The sequence below is a fragment of the Salminus brasiliensis genome, chromosome 22 (genome assembly GCF_030463535.1).
Source record: "Salminus brasiliensis chromosome 22, fSalBra1.hap2, whole genome shotgun sequence".
In the NCBI taxonomy this organism is placed as follows: domain Eukaryota; kingdom Metazoa; phylum Chordata; class Actinopteri; order Characiformes; family Bryconidae; genus Salminus; species Salminus brasiliensis.
The window spans coordinates 22,115,952-22,135,618 of NC_132899.1; the positions used below are offsets into that span (position 1 = coordinate 22,115,952).

A 19,667-nucleotide genomic window follows, 5' to 3' on the forward strand; every position below is an offset into this window, starting at 1 on the left:
GACGTCACCCCTTCCAGCTGGAGGAGAGTCCGAGTGTTCCCATGCTAAAACACACACTGGCCTCCTAATCTTTCACAGGCGCTTCCAAACAGGCTGGACGTTTTTAGACTGTCGTTTACAGTGCAGCCGTGACATTTTTACATTGGCCTCCCACTGCAGGGTTTGGGTAGCAGTTTAACACACACCACGACCACGATCATAAATAGGACTATGAGTCGCTGCCTTTCCAGCCTCCTGGAGGATTAAACTCTGGAAGAGATGAGAGCAGTTTTTCCTGTTTTCTGGTTGGGGAGAGAATGCGCAGAAAGCACCAAACCGGCCGATGAGCTGTCTTTCAGTTTCATACTGAATTAGAGCTAATTACTCACTGATCTTACCTTCTGTTCATGGAACTGCCGCTGTTTACACTGCATTTCTTACAGTTTATACTGTAAATCATCACGGTCACACACAAAGCTTGGATCTCAAAAACTTGTCATTTTGGAGCATTTCTATTGGTCCTTTCATCCTAAATTTATGATACAATGTAAAGAACAATCATCAGATTCAGATTTAATTTACAATAAACCATTTTACATCTTTAAACAATTACAACGACCAGCCAGAACATTAGCAACACTGACGAGTGAAGTAATTAACATTGATTATCTTCATCTACAGTGGCATCTCTCAAGGTGGGGGATATATTAGGCAGCAGATAAACAGCCACTTCTTGAAGAAAAATAAGAATCTGAGCCACTTTGACAAGGCCCAACTTATGATGTCTAAACTACTGAGTCAGAACATCTCCAAAACATTAGGCAGGTCATGTTGGGGTCTTCTGTGGTCAGTACCTACCAAGAAAGGACAACCGGTGAACCAGCAACAGGACCATGGCCACCTAAGGCTCATTGATGCAATCCATGGAGGCCCCACCTTGGGTCTTGTTGGGTCTCGTATTGGTACTAATTTTATTGCTAACTCCTTTAGGTTCTATGTAGAACCACATTGTCTCAATTTCACTTAGTCCCAATAATTTTACCTTTATTTTTATGTACTGTACATGTACAGTATATTGTTATCAAATGTTGTGTAACTTTGTGGAGGCAACTGTAGCATAATTAGACAGGCCAGAGTTTTTTCATTCTTTATGGTTCAAATGTTCATCAATGTTCTTTAAATAACTTCAGGTATTGAAATTGAAACCCGCCAGGTGTGACTCACTGTAAAGTCCCTCCGAAATGAAAGCAAATACCTGAGATAGATAATGAGTTTAGATGAAGTAGCAGACACTGTGTATGACATACTTGTATGTCTGTATGTGTGTTCACAGCTGATGGCAAAACAGATGACGGCGCCAAGACGAGTGTGTCTGCCAGGATGTCTCAGTGTAAAGTAAGTGGGTGGAGTTTGCCTGAAGGCCTGAAACACTCCAGTGCTGTTGTCTTACACTTTTTTGGTGTTGAAATGTTATTTTTGTTAATTTTATTTGCTTCCCATATATCCCATATATTCATAGTCAAAAAGAATAGTCAATATGTCATGTCCTTAAGCAAATATGTAAATAAAAGCTTTTCTAATTGGATGCCTGTATTGCTCTGTAGTAACGCTGCATGAACAACAGTCTTTTGCTAATTAGTTTTAGATGTTGTAGCTGTCCCACAAAAATATTGCATGTAAGAAGTGCCTATTCCAAGTTATTGTGGAGCATTTCTGTTGGTCCATTCTTAATGAAACTTGGACACCATGTTTATTTTTATATATATATCCAGATTCACAATACATCAAAATATAAATAATATATATACCATAATATATATAAATATAAAACTTAGCTTAGTTCCCATATATAACCTGTGTGGACTGGTAAGGGAACAGTTCATTTGAAATGTAACCAGTGTTCATTCAGATTTTATCTAATAGAAAAAAGAAAGATCTAAAGAACTACACTGTTAGGACTTTGTACCAGTTAAAGATTTTCTTAATCCAGTCTAAGTAGTATGCAAGATACCTCAATGTTAAGGATGTAAGAATGACTGTGTGCTTCTTTTCAGTCCTTTCCTCGCTTTCCTTTAAATCCTAAGCAGAGTTTTCATCAAAGCCCTGCTCAGGAAGGGAAAGTTTCCTAGAACATGTTAAACCTGTGTATTTTATCGGAAGTCCTCTGCAGGTCCTGTAGCAAAAAACAGAAAGCCCCACACAATAACTTACTTTCAGTTTTCAATTTGCTCTTTATGTCCATAGTTTATGGTGTTGCTCATGGCGTTTCAGTGTTTTTCCAGTTGTGGAAGAAAAACACGTATAACAAAAAAAAAACAAAAACAAAAAAAACGCATGTTCCTTGCTAGTGCTACAAGTTCCAGTGATAAATAAAAAATCCAAGGCCCCTGAGCTCGAATCACTGCCCCAACCCCCTCAGGCCTACCGTAATATTGAGATGACTGTTCTTAATTTGAACGTTATATTACTTGTCTGTGATAAATGTGTAGTTACACATTAGCAGTTATTGTATTGCTTTATTCATTGTTACCAAGGCATTACAGTAGTATAGCTTATGTAAATTTGCACATATACGTAAACACTTGTGTATCTCGATAGTTGTAACCTGAACAGCATCTGTTCATATACATACAGTTACCCTCTTTATTACACATGTATGTTCAGATCAGAGAGAGTATTACAGTCACATAAATGATGTTAAAATTACTTTCCAAACCAGTGTAATTTCTCCTGAAGAGCTGTAAGAGCTTTTTCCTCACCTCCTGCTCGAAGGGTGTTGGAGTACTAAATCTATTTACCTCATATTTCAGTGTGTAGCCTCACTGTGTGTGATTCAGATTGCGAAAAACAAGATCAGGGGTCAACAGCAAAGAATGTCACCTAAACGTCTGCAGTTAATCTGCACCAGCATTTGCTTGATGCTGACATATCAGGGAAATCTGTTACTACAGGCTAGCGTCAATTAGCATTGTTTTAGCGGGACTGACACGTAAACGAAGGCCACAAGGATTCCACGTTAGACATTGCTGTGTTACAATGTGCATAGCCGTCTCATGCTCACAAAGTAGAACATACATGGTCTGTCTGCATTGTACACTGCAGCAGCCGTTGCTGAGGACTCCACCACCTCACAAAGCCACAGCCCCCTGCCACACAGCCAGTCACAGCAGTGGTCATTAATATATAAAATCCAAATAAGAGAAAAACAAATAAGAGAAGTAAAACATGTCTCATTAAAGTGCTGGTCAGCAGACAGGTCTGAGCTGAGGTAAAACTACAGCAGAAGAAGGTGGTGTTTCCTCAAAATGTGTTTAGAAGGTGATGCTGGCGTAGTCCTGTCCCAAGAGAGCATTTCGATATGAAAGCACCTCTCTGTATTGTGTATCAGTGGTGCACTGTTAACACTGTAAGCTATGACTTGGCTCTCCAAAGGAAGTTTTGGAAGAATGGCTGGACTTTGTGAGAGCTCTGTAGATCACCACTGTAAGGTTATTGGGCTAATAAATCTGCATAAAACTCTTAAACAGTAAAACATGTGCACTCACCCCAGATGACTCCTAGTATGGATACATTCAGATGATTAGAGATCATTGCCACCAGTCTGTTCTGGGCTTTAGAGTATCTCATTTTCAGTCGTCCTTTTCAACCATAAATTTTTTGGATTTACATTATGATCAATTACATTATGAAAGACATCATTTCCTAACAATGCCTGGATTTCCACATCAATTGCTAATCAAATGTGGCCTGATCATTCTCCAAGTTACCGTTACAGACAAACACAAACACAATCTATGCAAACTAAAAACATACAAATGGAACCTGTGTTTACGTGTCCACTATTAAAAAAACATTGCGGCCCTATTTGTTTTTATGAAAAGATGAGACCTTTTTTTATTGGTTTGGGGCTGTTATGCTGCCTCAGGATCTGGATGCCATGTGATCTTTGAGCGAACAATGCATTTGAAGGTATATCCAAACATTTAGTGGTGAAAGTAAGGTCAGATGTTGGGTAATGCAACAAGACAATGACCCAAAGCACACGAGTAAAATCAATTATAGGACGGTTGACAAAGAGAAGATTTGTATGTTATAATCCTGACCCTTATTTGAGATTTTGTGGCATGACGTAAGGAGGGCTGTGCACGGTATCCCAAAAAATAATGAACTGACATTCACAGGGTAGAATGGTCCAAAATTCCTATTTAGTATTAAATTCAGAGATTCACTCTGTGTGCTAAAGAACAGACATGAACATGTACAACTGTTTGTGTGTTTTTAGTAGGTGTTGGATGCGTTTGTCTATAATTGTGACACAGATAATGCTGAGACTAGTTTTTTTATTATTAGCAATTAATGCAGAAATCCAGTTAATTCCAAAGGGTTCCCTTGGACAGCACCCCCAAATACTGAGGGAATTGAGTTCAGTTACTATTTCAATTCATTTCAAATATGACGCTGCCCCTTTAGTTCAAAGCCTCTATTGTCAACATCATGAATAGCTTATGTCATCCATTAATGGCTTCATCAGTTCATAAATACTGAGGTATTTTTCATATGTTATTTAGTGCATTAGAACTTCATTGCTGGTTTTGTGAAGCCCCTATGAATGTAGCCTTCAAATAAAGTGCCTAAAAACCTAACAGCTTATGAGAGTGAATAATTCAATGATTGTCTCCTTCCTTTTGTAGTTTTCTACCCACAGTGTGTGTGTGTGTGTGTGTGTGTGTGTCTTTCTCCTTCTCCTTTCTTTCTCTCCCTCACCCCCCTGACCGCTATACCCTTCTTTTACTCCCCCTCTCCCTCTGGCCTCATTCAGTCTAAGACACTGGTTTTCCCAGGCTGTGTGGGTAGGGGGGTGGGGGTGGGGGGGTAGTCTGTGACCGATCCCAGCCCAGCCCTGCTGAGTTCCTCTTGCTTCGCCCAGTGTAGTTGTGCAAGGGCTTTTCTAAAGCCTTAGACTGAATGGCTAATTGTGAGCTGTTGAATGGGTCAGCTCTGGAGGTTTGTTTTAATGTGGAAAGTACCCAGAGTTCCACTCTGTTCACTCTCACTCTTTTCTTTAATGCCTCTCTCTCTGTTTTTCTCTCTCTCTCCTGTCCACAAGGGGCCGGAGCTGGCTGAGGCCTTCTCCAACTCAAAGATCCTATCAGAGGACACCACACAAGAGGGTCACCGCAGTCACCGTACTAACCAAAACAGAGAGCCAATCAACTGCCAGGTCAAGCCAGCTATGACCAGGTAAGCAGAGCTGGAGCTTGAGAGAGTGGGCAGTTTGTTTTGGACTTGAAGCCTATTGTACTGCAATTGAAGGCTAATCTGTGGTGTTCCACCCATCCTTCCTAGGTGATTCATCCAGGCTCAGTAATTGTGGTCTATTACCCCCCTGCTGCTGTTTATTTTTGAGGTCTTTCCTGCTTTGGAAGGAAGGGTTAGTGGTGACTCACAGTCATTGCAGCCTTATGCAAAGTATGCCAGTCAGATAAGCATCTCTCTGAAGCCTCTCTGGCATTAGCTTGTCCTATTTGTGTGTGGAACAAAAGTGCCCTGGCTTTGTAGAAAAACCCATAGAAAAACTGAGCAGCAGTTTTAAATATGTGGCTCTACGTAAGCACTTTTTAGGAAGACGTGTCACCTACTTGTTCATGAAAGTATGTAATTAGTATGCAAGTAGTCATGTAGCTATGGATCAGCAGTTCATGTAATGTTCACATCAACCTTCAGAAAGAGGTCTATGATCTCCGTGATGGCATGATTGTTATTGTCAGATAGGCTGGTTTAAGTATTTTCTAAAACTCATCATGCAGTTCTGCAGAAGAAAACTCTTTGTTGATGAGAAAACAGTCAACAGAGAAGACTAGTTCGAGCTTACAGTAACTTTCTGGTAATTGTGGTAAGCAGAAAAGCACCTCAGAATGTCCAACCTTGTCCAATCTTGAGGTTTCACAGATGCCATCACAGATGCCGTGTGACCGGGTGTGCTGCGTGTATAGACAAGCGAGCACACCAGTCAGTTGTAGAAGAGTGCAAAACGATAGTCATGGGCAAAGGATGATAATTTAGCTGATGATGAGGGCATGACGATAGGGTACCGGGTATGAGATGCCGCCATATTGAAGATGTACCAAGAATGAACCTCTTGCACATGTTGAGTGCTTTCCAAAGCACCAACAGTGGTGACCTATAGGCCATGGATGCCTGGGGGGAATGGCAACTCGGGCAAGCAGTACAGATCATTCGACCCACCACTGTGGACCAGTTACCCTCTATAATGGACACCTTCTCTCACCTAATATGTTGTCTGTGCCACAACATCTCGCCTCGGTATTCCGAGCCAAGGTGGTCATTCCCACTAATAGGTCGGTGGTCAGACTATATGTAACAAATAAGTAGTTACATATGACCTCATGTCCTGACAAGGTATAAAAACAAGTATGTGTGCTTCCTGCAAGTGTATCTAGATATCTTATGAGATAATGACATTTCAGAATCTGGCTCAGAGCCTAGGTTAGGGTGCAAGCCTGAGTGTGTGTGTGTGTGTGTGTGTGTGTGTGTGTGTGTGTGTGTGTGTGTGTGTGTGTGTGTGTGTGTGTGTGTGTGTGTGTTTGACTGGCACTGACTCATCAGTTGCAGTAACAGAAGCTGATTTATGGAAGTCTCGCAGGCCTGGATTTTATTGTGTTGGAGTGAAGAGGTCTGTTCCATTTCTCTCACTGCTCTGCAATATAGAACTCCTCCAGCCCTGCCTGCACTGTTTCACAGACTACAGCAGATCCACAGGGGCTCCAGGATATAGCTTATGTTGCTCTCACTACAGCTTAATCAGAGTGATTCTGGCTTGTATTCACTAATAGGAATGGAATGGTTACAGGTTAATGGAACACCACACTGTAAAATCCAGTGATTATCATCATACCCATTTGAAATGTTATTAGCTCCTATTAATGCATGCAAGTCCTGACTTTTCCCTAGGATAAAAGCCAAAGGGTCAGTAAAGTGGTGAAGTAGTGCTAGAACGCTCAACAGTTCAGTTGTGTGAATATTAATGGAGCGGTTTACAGAGATGGACATTTGAAAGCATGGCTTATCATTCCTGCCTTGAGTGGGTCAATCACGTAACACTAACACTAGAGCAGAGCTGCCCAAAATGACCAGTCATGATGATGTTTGATTTGGCTCGCCAGAAAGTTACCATGGACCCCTTACTTGCTCAGTGGGAGAATATACATGATGTTTTTGTTTTTTTTCTATTTCCTTTAAACATACCTTTGTTCATTGAGGCTAAAACGTTCTGTTTTAGCTTCATCAGTCCACAGCATCGCAGTCGAATGAGGGTTTTAAAGGGTTCTTGCAGTTCTACGAGAAGTTCTCTCTCGTTTGAATTTAATTAAATTCAGTTTATTTATATAGCGCTTTTTACAAAAAAAATTTCACTAAGCAGCTTTACAGAGATCTGGGTCCGAGCCTCTTTAGCACGAGCTAGTGGCAACAGTGGCAAGGAAAAACTCCCTCGGGTCGATAGGAAGAAACCTTAAGAGGAACCAAGACTCAAAAGGCAAGCCCATCCTCCTCAGGTCGACACCAGATCATAATAATAATCAAAACAGGAATAAAAACAATAAAACTGAATTAAGAAAAAAAAAAAACAGTGTCAAGCCATACAAGATGAAAATGCCTTTTTTGGTTCTAAATAAATGTAAATGGTTCCTTCAGTAGTCACTGATTTTTTTTTACATACATACACACACACACACAATATATATATATATTACTCTTTGAGACAGGAATTAAGATGACTGACTTAACTGCACCAGGATTCAGCGTATCAGAACTCTGCTTAACTGGGACGGATGGTGCAGTTAAGTCGGTCATCAGTCGCCTGATAACAAAGCAAGGACAGACATGAGTGTATGTTAGTATGCATGGCAGTGTGTATGTGTTTTGAATGAGTGCATCTCTGGGTCAGTCACACGTATTCCATTTCCTTATCTGGTGTATGATGGCTGCTGTGACCGTGACCTTTGGCCATCACAGACAACTCCCAGAAAAGACTCTGCCAACCCTACAAATTGCAGTGATCCGTTCAAATGGCAGCGCCAGTGCTCGCAGTGAGGCTTCTAAATAAGCAAATAAACAGGCCTGGGTCATTTGGCTTGTGTACACAGACACTGAGCTATCAAGCTAATCAGTGACTGATCCTGTTTCCAGTTCTTACATGCTCTCATATGTTGAACCAGGGCATACTTCTAACAAGCCTCAACTCCACAAATTGCACCATTGAGCCTGAACACAGGGGGCCATGTTAAGCATTAACAGACTAGTATTCTGCTTTACATACAGTGAGTCCAAGAAGTATTTGATCCCTTGCTGATTTTCTTTGTTTGCCCACTAATAAAGACACTATCCTTCTGCACTTTTAATGGTAGATATATTCTAACATGGAGAGACAGAATATCAAGACAAAAATCCAGAATATAATTTTAAAGAATATATTTTAATTAATTTGTATTTCAATGAGGAAAATAAGTATTTGATCCCTCTTGCCAAACACACTCAATACTTAGTGGCAAAGCCTTTGTTTGCAAGCACAGCGGTGAGACGTTTGTTGTAGTTAACCACAAGTTTAGCACACACACCAGGGGGAATTTTGGCCCACTCTTCTTTGCAGATCCTCTCTAAATCATGAAGGTTGGTGGGCTGTCGCTTGGCAACTCTGACCTTCAGCTCCCTCCATAGATTTTCGATCGGATTGAGGTCTGGCGACTGGCTGGGCCACTCCATGACCTTAATGTGATTTTTCTTGAGCCAATCCTTTGTTGCCTTTGCTGTATGTTTAGGGTCGTTATCATGTTGGAAGACCCAACCACGGCCCATTTTCAGATCCCTGGCAGAGGGGTGGAGGTTGTCCCTCAGGATTGTGCGGTACATGGCTCCATCCATCTTCCCAGTGATGCGGTGAAGTAGCCCTGTACCCTTGGCAGAGAAACACCCCCAAAACATTATGCTTCCACCTCCATGCTTGACGGTGGGCACAGTGTTCTTGGGGTCATAGGCAGCATTTTTCTTCCTCCACACATGGCGGGTGGAGTTGAGGCCAAAAAGTTCAATTTTGGTCTCGTCTGACCACAAAACCTTCTCCCAATAACTTGGTTCATCTTTCAAATGATCATTGGCATACTTGAGGCGCGCCTCCACATGTGCTCTCTTCAGCAGGGGTACCTTTCGGGCACTGCAGGATGTGAATCCATTGTTGCGCAAAGTGTTGCCAATTGTTTCCTTGCAAACTGTGGTCCCAGCTGCCTTCAGGTCATTTGCTAACTCCTGCCGAGTGGTTGCAGGACGATTTCTGACTGTTCTCAGCATCATTGCCACCCCACGAGGCGAAATCTTCTTTGGAGCACCGGGCCGAGGTCTGTTGATTGTCATGTTATACTCTTTAAACTTTCTGATAATTGCACCAATAGTTGTTACTTTCACATCCAACACCTTACTAATCTTTTTGTAGCCCATTCCAGCTTTGTGAAGGTCAACAATTCTGACTCTGAGGTCCTGTGACAGCTCTTTGGTTTTACCCATGTTGGAGACTTGAAATCTGTGTGATCTGTCTGATTCTGTGGACAGGTGTTTTTCACACAAGTGATTAGTGAGAACAGGTGGCTTCAGGTCAGGTAACAAGTTGATTGGGAGTGTCTAACTGGTCTGTAAAAGCCAGAACTGCTAATGAATACTAAGGGATCAAATACTTATTTCACTCCATGAAATACAAATCAATTAATATATATTCCTTAGATTTATTTTCTGGATTTTCTTTTTAATATTCTGTCTCTCCATGTAAGAATACATCTACCATTAAAAGTATAGAATGATCATGTCTTTATTAGTGGGCCAACGAAGAAAATCAGCAAGGGATCAAATACTTCTTGGACTCACTGTATGTAAGCAGAAACCTTAGAGTCTGGACTTACAGCTGCAGAAAAATGCTAAAGAGCTATAGACCGCTGCCTTTTGATTTCAGTGGGGTGTGTGTGGGTGTGTGTCTGTAGGCGTGTGTACATTATCACTGAACTGCCAGGCTTTGTTCTGTTATCATGAGAATTATTGCAGGAGGAAGATATATGTTGGGGTGTGTGTGTGTGTGTGTGAAAAAGCACAGCTTCCCTCAGTGGAACTTGGACCGCTGTTCTTTTTCACTTTCACTCTCCTGGCGGCAGACGCCACCATGACTCACTTTTAATGCGTGTAAACATCCACACTGATTAACTTGGAGGCCTGTCTCTCAGCTCCTCTCTGAAACGTTACAGCTCAGAGTGTATGTTTTCATTCATTCAACAGTTCCTAGAGTCTAGTGATCACTGCTGGAGTTCATGTAAACTGTACATTCAAGTGTCTGAGAGTCATTACTCTAATCACATTACTCAGTTAATCTCCAAAAAAGCAACTCTACAGGAGAATTTCAATGGAGGTCGAAAAAGATTTAATAAAAAGTTTTTATTGATCTGTTCATCATTAAATTTTGTCAAGGACAACTGTCTGATTCACAGCATGTCAAAAAGGCATTTTTCTCATTGCAGCCGGATATCATCCTCCTCATCAGAGGAGGCAGATGAGAAGGAGAATGGAAGACTGACCCACACAAAAGGGAAAGGGTCCTGGTTGACAAAAGAGGAGGAGGAGGAGGAGGAAGAGGAATGTGAGGAGAAGGTGAGCATTTACAGCAGATAGATCTCTTTAAGCCCTGATGTTTGCCGGACCACAAGCCACTCTTATATCGAGACACATAATTTGAGAAGCTACACTAGATGGACAAAAGTATTGGGACACTTGCTCCTTCAAGGTTTCTCCTGAAATTATTCCCCTACTTGCCCACACCTGGCATAAGGCATGGCGCTCATATAGGTTCATGTTTATCTGATCCAGAAAGTCCTATTCTCTTTGGCAGTAGACTAGACAAGCTTGAAGTAGCTGAATGCATTCATTAGGAGGGGTATCCACAAACATGTGGACACGAAGCAAGACATGTTTGGTGTGTAAAGTTTGCTTCTTTCAGTTTGAACTGTAGCTACGAGGCTAATGGAGCTAATACGCAATAGCGCCATTAGCTCCATTAAGAAATACTGAAAGTTATTTTACCGAAATAATATATAAATAATAAATATATATTATATATTTTAAAATTTTTTACCGGTTGTTCTTTCTTGGACCACTTTTTGTAGCAACTAACCACTGCATATTGGAAACCCCCTACAAGACCTGCTGTATGTTTTGGAGATGCTCGAAAATAGCCAACTGTCTAGCAATCACAGTTGAGCCTTTGTCAAAGTATCTCATTCACAGGCTTGACCATTTTACCTGCTTCCAGCACATCACCTTTAGGATCTGACTGTTCACTTGCTGCCCAATATGTAGATCCCACCTTTTGACAGATCCCACTGTATCCAGATAATCATAAAATAATGTTATTCTCGCCTTATTTTAAAACTGAATCCACCCGTTCTGATTTATAGTTTATAAAAGAGAGGAAATTACAATAGCCAACTACATTAGCCTTGTCGCTCTAGTGCCCCTAAAAATGTTTACATTTGGAATGAGGGGAGAATTGAAATCAGATTTCTTTGCTGAACTATTGCCGGAACCCACACATTAGCCTTTTTCAAGGTAATGACCTTTCCATGCGAGTCAGCTTTATATGGAACAGTGTTGCGTGAACTGAGGTTGATGGACGGGCAGCGTTCTTGTACGTCTCTTTCATCAGGGCTGGCTTACAGTGGCTTGAGGCCTCCTCACAATCCCGTAAGGAGGGAGTTGGACTGCTTCTGCAACAAAACAGACCACCAGATCAACCCCCCCTTCCCCAATCTCACTCTTTCTTTCTATCACACACTCCTTCTCTCCATGGGTCACCATGCCCCTGCATTCCTCTCTCTGCTCAGAGTGTGTGCATGCTGGGGCTGCAGATAAAGCAGACCACCAGCCCTGCTTGGCTCTCTTCCTCTTTCTCTCTCTGGCCAGTGCAGAGGGCAGGGTGGGGAATGTGGGGGTCACTGAAGGGAGGAAATGAAAGAGTGTTGTAGGGGGGTGTATGCTTCTGAAGGATAACACACTATCTTGCCCTCTGGGAAGGAGTGAACTGCAGGGTTTATTCTTTGTCTTGCTGGAACTTTTATGACAAGATCACAGGAATATTGTCTCACACAGAGCTAATAGAGATAGCAGTTGTGCGATGAGGCGAATGCTGCCTTTTGAACTGAGCTAAGTGGTGGAGGGGTTGGGGGGGGTATGTTGGCACACTTCAAGATGTTTACAGTGTATTCAGTGCTGTGCAGACGTTTCAGGCACCTAAGCACATTATTTAAAGCCATTTATCTGAGGAATGAGAGTTTTTACTTGCATAATTTCTCACATTAAATGCAAGTAAACATAAAACTGTGCAAAATAACACACAATAATATATATTTTTTACATTAAAAAAAGTAACAAGCGAGATGTCTTTGGGCTAGTTTGGAGAGCAAAACTTGGATTCAAATTTCTCCTGGATGTGTTCAATTCCATCACTTGCAACCCCTGATTTAATTCAAGCTTTAAGTGTTTGTCATCTGCACAGCAGAAACAAGCTGTTACACTGTACAATGATCGATCGATCGATCGATATCTCTCTCTCTCTCATATATATATACAGTGAGTCCAAGAAGTATTTGATCCCTTGCTGATTTTCTTTGTTTGCCCACTAATAAAGACACTATCCTTCTGCACTTTTAATGGTAGATATATTCTAACATGGAGAGACAGAATATCAAGACAAAAATCCAGAATATAATTTTAAAGAATATATTTTAATTAATTTGTATTTCAATGAGGAAAATAAGTATTTGATCCCTCTTGCCAAACACACTCAATACTTAGTGGCAAAGCCTTTGTTTGCAAGCACAGCGGTGAGACGTTTGTTGTAGTTAACCACAAGTTTAGCACACACACCAGGGGGAATTTTGGCCCACTCTTCTTTGCAGATCCTCTCTAAATCATGAAGGTTGGTGGGCTGTCGCTTGGCAACTCTGACCTTCAGCTCCCTCCATAGATTTTCGATCGGATTGAGGTCTGGCGACTGGCTGGGCCACTCCATGACCTTAATGTGATTTTTCTTGAGCCAATCCTTTGTTGCCTTTGCTGTATGTTTAGGGTCGTTATCATGTTGGAAGACCCAACCACGGCCCATTTTCAGATCCCTGGCAGAGGGGAGGAGGTTGTCCCTCAGGATTGTGCGGTACATGGCTCCATCCATCTTCCCAGTGATGCGGTGAAGTAGCCCTGTACCCTTGGCAGAGAAACACCCCCAAAACATTATGCTTCCACCTCCATGCTTGACGGTGGGCACAGTGTTCTTGGGGTCATAGGCAGCATTTTTCTTCCTCCACACATGGCGGGTGGAGTTGAGGCCAAAAAGTTCAATTTTGGTCTCGTCTGACCACAAAACCTTCTCCCAATAACTTGGTTCATCTTTCAAATGATCATTGGCATACTTGAGGCGCGCCTCCACATGTGCTCTCTTCAGCAGGGGTACCTTTCGGGCACTGCAGGATGTGAATCCATTGTTGCGCAAAGTGTTGCCAATTGTTTCCTTGCAAACTGTGGTCCCAGCTGCCTTCAGGTCATTTGCTAACTCCTGCCGAGTGGTTGCAGGACGATTTCTGACTGTTCTCAGCATCATTGCCACCCCACGAGGCGAAATCTTCTTTGGAGCACCGGGCCGAGGTCTGTTGATTGTCATGTTATACTCTTTAAACTTTCTGATAATTGCACCAATAGTTGTTACTTTCACATCCAACACCTTACTAATCTTTTTGTAGCCCATTCCAGCTTTGTGAAGGTCAACAATTCTGACTCTGAGGTCCTGTGACAGCTCTTTGGTTTTACCCATGTTGGAGACTTGAAATCTGTGTGATCTGTCTGATTCTGTGGACAGGTGTTTTTCACACAAGTGATTAGTGAGAACAGGTGGCTTCAGGTCAGGTAACAAGTTGATTGGGAGTGTCTAACTGGTCTGTAAAAGCCAGAACTGCTAATGAATACTAAGGGATCAAATACTTATTTCACTCCATGAAATACAAATCAATTAATATATATTCCTTAGATTTATTTTCTGGATTTTCTTTTTAATATTCTGTCTCTCCATGTAAGAATACATCTACCATTAAAAGTATAGAATGATCATGTCTTTATTAGTGGGCCAACGAAGAAAATCAGCAAGGGATCAAATACTTCTTGGACTCACTGTGTATATATATATATATATATATATATATATATATATATATATATATATATATATATATATATATATATATATATAATAAATTTACCAAATATAATGTACCAAACCAGGTGTTGGATGATGCCTATAAATAATAACTAGACTCTTATGAGGAAACCTTTGGAGATAAAAATCACCACTACTTCTAATATTAGTGTTTTAATGATTAAACACTGCCCAGATAAGTAGCTTTTTATTTACAGACGCCTTGAACTTGTATTTTCTGCTATACAAATTATTCATAGATTAGACTGATTGTAAGAAAGAGAATGGTTAATTAAAAAAGGGTCCATTAAAAAAAATAATAATAATAATAACCCCCCCCCCCCACACACACACACACACACACGCTGCTAAAAGAACAAAAGAATGGCAATTTGCATAATACACCAGCTCTTGATTTAAATTATTGCAATGTTCAATAATATCTGTCATCAGTCTGAGGCCAACATAGGTAGCTTTGACACTGTTGTTTACTTGTTTTCATGCTGTGTTTAGAGCCTAACTGACATAGCCCAAAATGCGCTGTGGTCAACATCTGGGAGGGGTTCAGAAAACAAAGATGATTGTTCACAACACAAAGGTAGGCATTCCGTGGAGAGATAGGATCAGGAGAGCAGAGGTCCTCTGTCTCTTCCTGTCTTCAGTAAGGAGATAAACCAGTAAGTTTGTGACCTGAGGGTAATTTAATGAGTTACATTTAATAGACAAATATATACTGTATGATTAAAGTGTCTGTGGGTGGCAGCAGTCATTGCGCATGAGTGACATATTCTTTAAGGAAAATATATCTCGTTTGGAATAACTTTTTTCTTTTGATGGTAATTCAATAGCTGTACATTTCGGAGTATAGTGGCGTAAATCATCGTGTGAATGTCTCAGGATTCCATGTACAATTATGTCCACATTGACTAAAAATGGCTTTAAGAGAAATATCAGTATGCATGCATTTTCAGGGTAAGGTATTTTGTGACTAAAATGTATATAAAATATGCCTGTATTGGACCTGTAATGTGCTGCTGATATACTGCTAAATATTCACAGTGACAGATGTGTGGCCCAAAAGGTTAAAGGATCTGTAAACAATTCTGATTTTGTAACTTGTTGATTTTTGTAACAAAACACACTTCCACCAACAAATTTATGCATGTTCATTTCAATTGTAACGACACTTGGAAATACCACACTTTTGTCTCGCTTACATTCAGTAAGCATTGTTAGCGTGCTGATTAAAATTTTAACTGTAATACCTGGTTAATAGGCTACTTAAATGCATACTGTGCTGCAGAAAGAAGAAAGACAGCTGCAGTTAACTGACTATAACTAATTATAAAACAGATAAATTGCCAGCCGTTTACTGGGTTTAAGGAATTTGTAGTCCTTCAGGAATTTCCCCTCTTGCCTAATTAATAGGCGTGTAAATCTCTGACATTACAGTGTTCTAATCTTAATGATTCTTAAAGACCTTGGGAACAGATTTTCATGTATTGATTTATTTATTTTTTTTTTTTGACATAATACTAAACTTGTGTGTAAAGCAAAGTGTAAATAAACACAAAGCAGAAATACTTTTAAAACCACATAAATTGTCAAAATGCAGTAATCAAACCTCCCTGAGAATGATCTGGACATGGTCTTAGTATTTTATAAAAAAAATGTAAAAATTAAAAAAAAAAAGTGTGCGACTTACAGCTTTCTGTACTTGGCGAACAAACTTTTATTCACGTTGTCATGCCAGTGCTCTCAGCCTTGAAACAGAAAAGTTGTGTTTTTTTAGGCTTTTACTTTGTATTGGCTGTGATTTTACAGATCATTAGGGTTACGAGCCTATGTATAGCCAGTAGCTCGAGCTGCGGTTGCCCCAAATGCCCCGTTGTGTCTCCCGTCTCTCTCGGTTTCAATGCAGAATTTTGGGGGGGGGGCGGCAACGCCCCGGACTGGTAGAGTGGGGTACGCAAGGGCAGCGGGCTGTTGATCAGTCAGTAATCCTCTTTCAGGCCCGTTTCTGACAATGCCCACAATCACCAAAAAACTGCCACTAAAGTTGTGTTCTTCATTTTTCATTCTTCAGGAGACCCATCCAGACCCAGGAGCCATGAAAGTGGAGGAAGAGCCAAAGTCTCCCACTGTGGCCCTGCAGAGGCAGGACTCCGCAGGACAGCGCAGCCTAAGGGGCATCCTGAAGAAGAGCCGCTCCACCAGCTTGGAGGCCGAGCCCGCTGAGGCGACGCCAGACAGAAACGGAACGCCCGTCGCCACAGAGTTGACCGGTATGGACGAACAAGAGGGGATGCTGGAGGAAACAGGAGAGGAGATGGAGGAGCAGGATGAAGATGTAGTGGATGAAGGAAGAAGAAAGAGGATTCAGAGAGAACGGAGCAGCTCCAGTGACCTGCCTCCTTCACCATCCTCAGACTGTGTGGAGAAAACCCCGTCTCTGTGTGTGTCTGAGGAGAGCGAGGAACTGGAGAGCAGCTTGGACAGCAGCCTGAGCTCCTCACTCAAAGAGAGGTATGAGGAACGTGGTGTGATGTCCAGTGCGTACAATAGGTCACTTTATGACATCATTACATTCATTACAGCCATAACATTAAAACCACTGACAGGTCAGGTGAAACATTTAATTCAGTAAAGTACCAAAATCCAATTTTCTTGTGTCTATTCCCAACCTCTCTCTCAAGGAAAAACAGTTTGTTACTGTGCCTTTAAGACTGATATGTAAATGACCTATTTTCTGATTCTGATTCTGTGCAGAAAGAGACATTTTGGAACTAATGATGTTTACATACTACGTGTGCTACTTTGTATTTATTCAGATGTTAAACAGTGTTTTTACAAGCAGCAGCACAGACATATAAATAGTTTTAAGCAGTTTTCCTGGCTAACGGTAGATTCCTAAGACTGACCTAAGACTGCATAGTATTTTAAACACAGGCACCTGATATCCAGACCATATAACAGACCAGGGTGTTCACACACACTCTCTCTCTCTGCAGGTTTGGTGATTTCACAGGCAGTGAAGAGGACTGGAGGAATAAGCTGAAAAAGACAAAGGCCGGCGATACGGTCCAAACATCCCTGGCTGACCGTTTCAGCCAGCTGCAGGACTCTGAGAATGCCTGGAAGAAGAAGGTAAATGCTCATGTGCGCACACAGATGCACACAGACGTACATGTGCACGCACACACATACCGAAACAGCTCAGAGTCTCGATATCCAGCTGAGAATGTCCATCAGAGCCTGAGAAAAACTGGGTCAAATTAACCTACTGGAGCTAATGTCACCACACACACACACACACACACACACACACACACACACACACACACACACACACACACGAATTCCCTGACTGCAATATCACAGTGATATCATTATCCCCATTATGTGCTGTGTGTGTGCGCTTGGTTTCTAGTCATTTGTTATGTTTCTGGTGAGTTTCCTGAAGAGCTGCACGATATACGGAAAAATTATCTTGCCATAGTTTTCTGTGAGATTACTAAATGTCAGTGATCCAAGTTTGGTGTAAAATAAAGGACATGTGCAATAGTCATATGCAGTGTACACATTACAACAGCGATGCTGAAACGTTGTAGCCTTGGTTTCTAGTCATGTTAAAGTTGCATGGTTTTGGCCAATGTGTTTTAAATGGGATTAATATGGGATTTCGAGTTTTATAGTCACCGGTGGTGTGACAAGGATTAGGGAACTAAAGGTTCTTGTTAAGGATGTGCTTAAGAAGTTGGAGATAGAGCAGCAGTACACCTTGCTAGAATAGCTATGATAACTACACCAAAAAGAATGAAAGTTCTCCAGTTTTAAATGTTACCTCCATTTTTAATTTTAATCCCTACCATGATGTCATATTATCCAGCGTTACACTCGTTAGCCAGCATAACTCCCTTATTCAATCTGACAAAAAACCTACCAGTGGCTAAAAGATGTCTAATGGCTACCCCTCTGTGCTAATACTGGGATGTACTCGTTATACACTATATGTCCAAATGCACACACACATGCACAGTTTGTCTAGTATCTGTAGAGAAGCATTACCAATTGAATAGGGCAAATAAAGCAGATAAACATGAACCTGTTGGTACCATGCCTAATGCCAGATGTGGGCTAGAGTGGTATAACCCCCCCCCCCCAAGCATTGACCTGTGAAGCAGTGAAACGGTCCTCTAGAATGATAGTGCTCCATCCAATAATTTTGGGATGAGTTGAGGAATTCATTGGATCATTCAACATCCCGACCTCACCAACACTCTTGTGGCTGAATGCAATCAAATCCCAAAATCTAGTAGAAAGCCTTCATGGACAGTAGAGACAGTTACTCTAACAAAAGTGGGATAAGCTCTTTTTATTATAAGAAACAGTAAATAAGCAGGTGTCCCAATACTTTTGTCTGTATAATAAAGTAATCATGTATAAGGTTATGTAGCTTTTAATCACCCATTATAAGTCCATTTTATTGGTTAATGGTACACCCATTAATTCAAAATAGGCTGTGTGGAACCAGGGCGTGTGTTAGGAGCGTGCCTAAGGAGGGAAGCTGTATGTGGGAGAGGAAGGCTGGATCTCAGGGTGGGGCCGCAAGCCTCAGTGCCAGCGCTGAATCAGCATGTTCCCCCAGCAGGCCATCCTGCAAGGGGGCTGGGAGGATTTGATCCCGGCAAAGAGAGCTTAACTTATCCAGTGTGTGCTGGAGTTCCTTCCCAACTTAAGCACACACACAGCCCCTACACAGACTTCTAAAAGTGCATTTCCACTCAGAACATCTCCCACACTTAGCATTGGCCAAGTTTCACCCCTCGACTCGCAAACTGCTACAAATCAAAGCGTGTTCGTACTCGCTAGACAAGGCTGTCTGATGAATCTTTTACTCAGGCATGCATTATGGCCATCAAACCAGATTTGGCCCGGCCCAGACTCTTTGATCCGTGCCTGCAGTGTACGGATTTTTGGCTTAGTGGCAGCGTTCCACTGAGGAGGAGATGACTTTGGGACAAATCTACTCCCAGCCTGAAAATACACAGCTTTAAGCATCCTCCACCCCAAACTTGTCCACAGCTCCGGAAAGACGAAAAGACGAACTTCATCCCGAATGTTGGTGGATTTTCTCCCAGTAATCCTGCTTAGGCATGTCTTTGCTGCTGTCTGGGCCCCACGCTGAGGGCATCTCTGGCAGTCTGAAGGAAAAGCTGCAGTAAAGTACTGCAGATTTCACATAAGGGATGTAGCTTACGTCTTGCTGCAGCACTGGTTAGTCTGCGAAGGTCATACTCAGACGCTGACTTGTGGAAAGATGCTGTAGGTTGGGTAGTTGTGGAAATGCGGCATTATAATCACAGCCATGTTCAAGTGTTGAATGCTTTTTAATCAA

At 41.6% G+C, this 19,667-nt stretch overlaps 1 protein-coding gene across 1 annotated transcript in view; it reads left to right on the plus strand.

Moving 5' to 3' along the window:
• The window catches only part of svild (supervillin d), an 84,944-nt gene that overhangs the window by 42,104 nt on the left and 23,173 nt on the right, over positions 1-19,667 (plus strand). Inside the window, exons 4-8 of the mRNA XM_072666756.1 lie at positions 1,313-1,374; positions 5,087-5,220; positions 10,551-10,680; positions 16,356-16,795; positions 17,281-17,416. Of these exons, the coding sequence (XP_072522857.1) occupies positions 1,313-1,374; positions 5,087-5,220; positions 10,551-10,680; positions 16,356-16,795; positions 17,281-17,416 (902 nt within the window). The remainder of the gene's footprint in view (positions 1-1,312; positions 1,375-5,086; positions 5,221-10,550; positions 10,681-16,355; positions 16,796-17,280; positions 17,417-19,667) is intronic.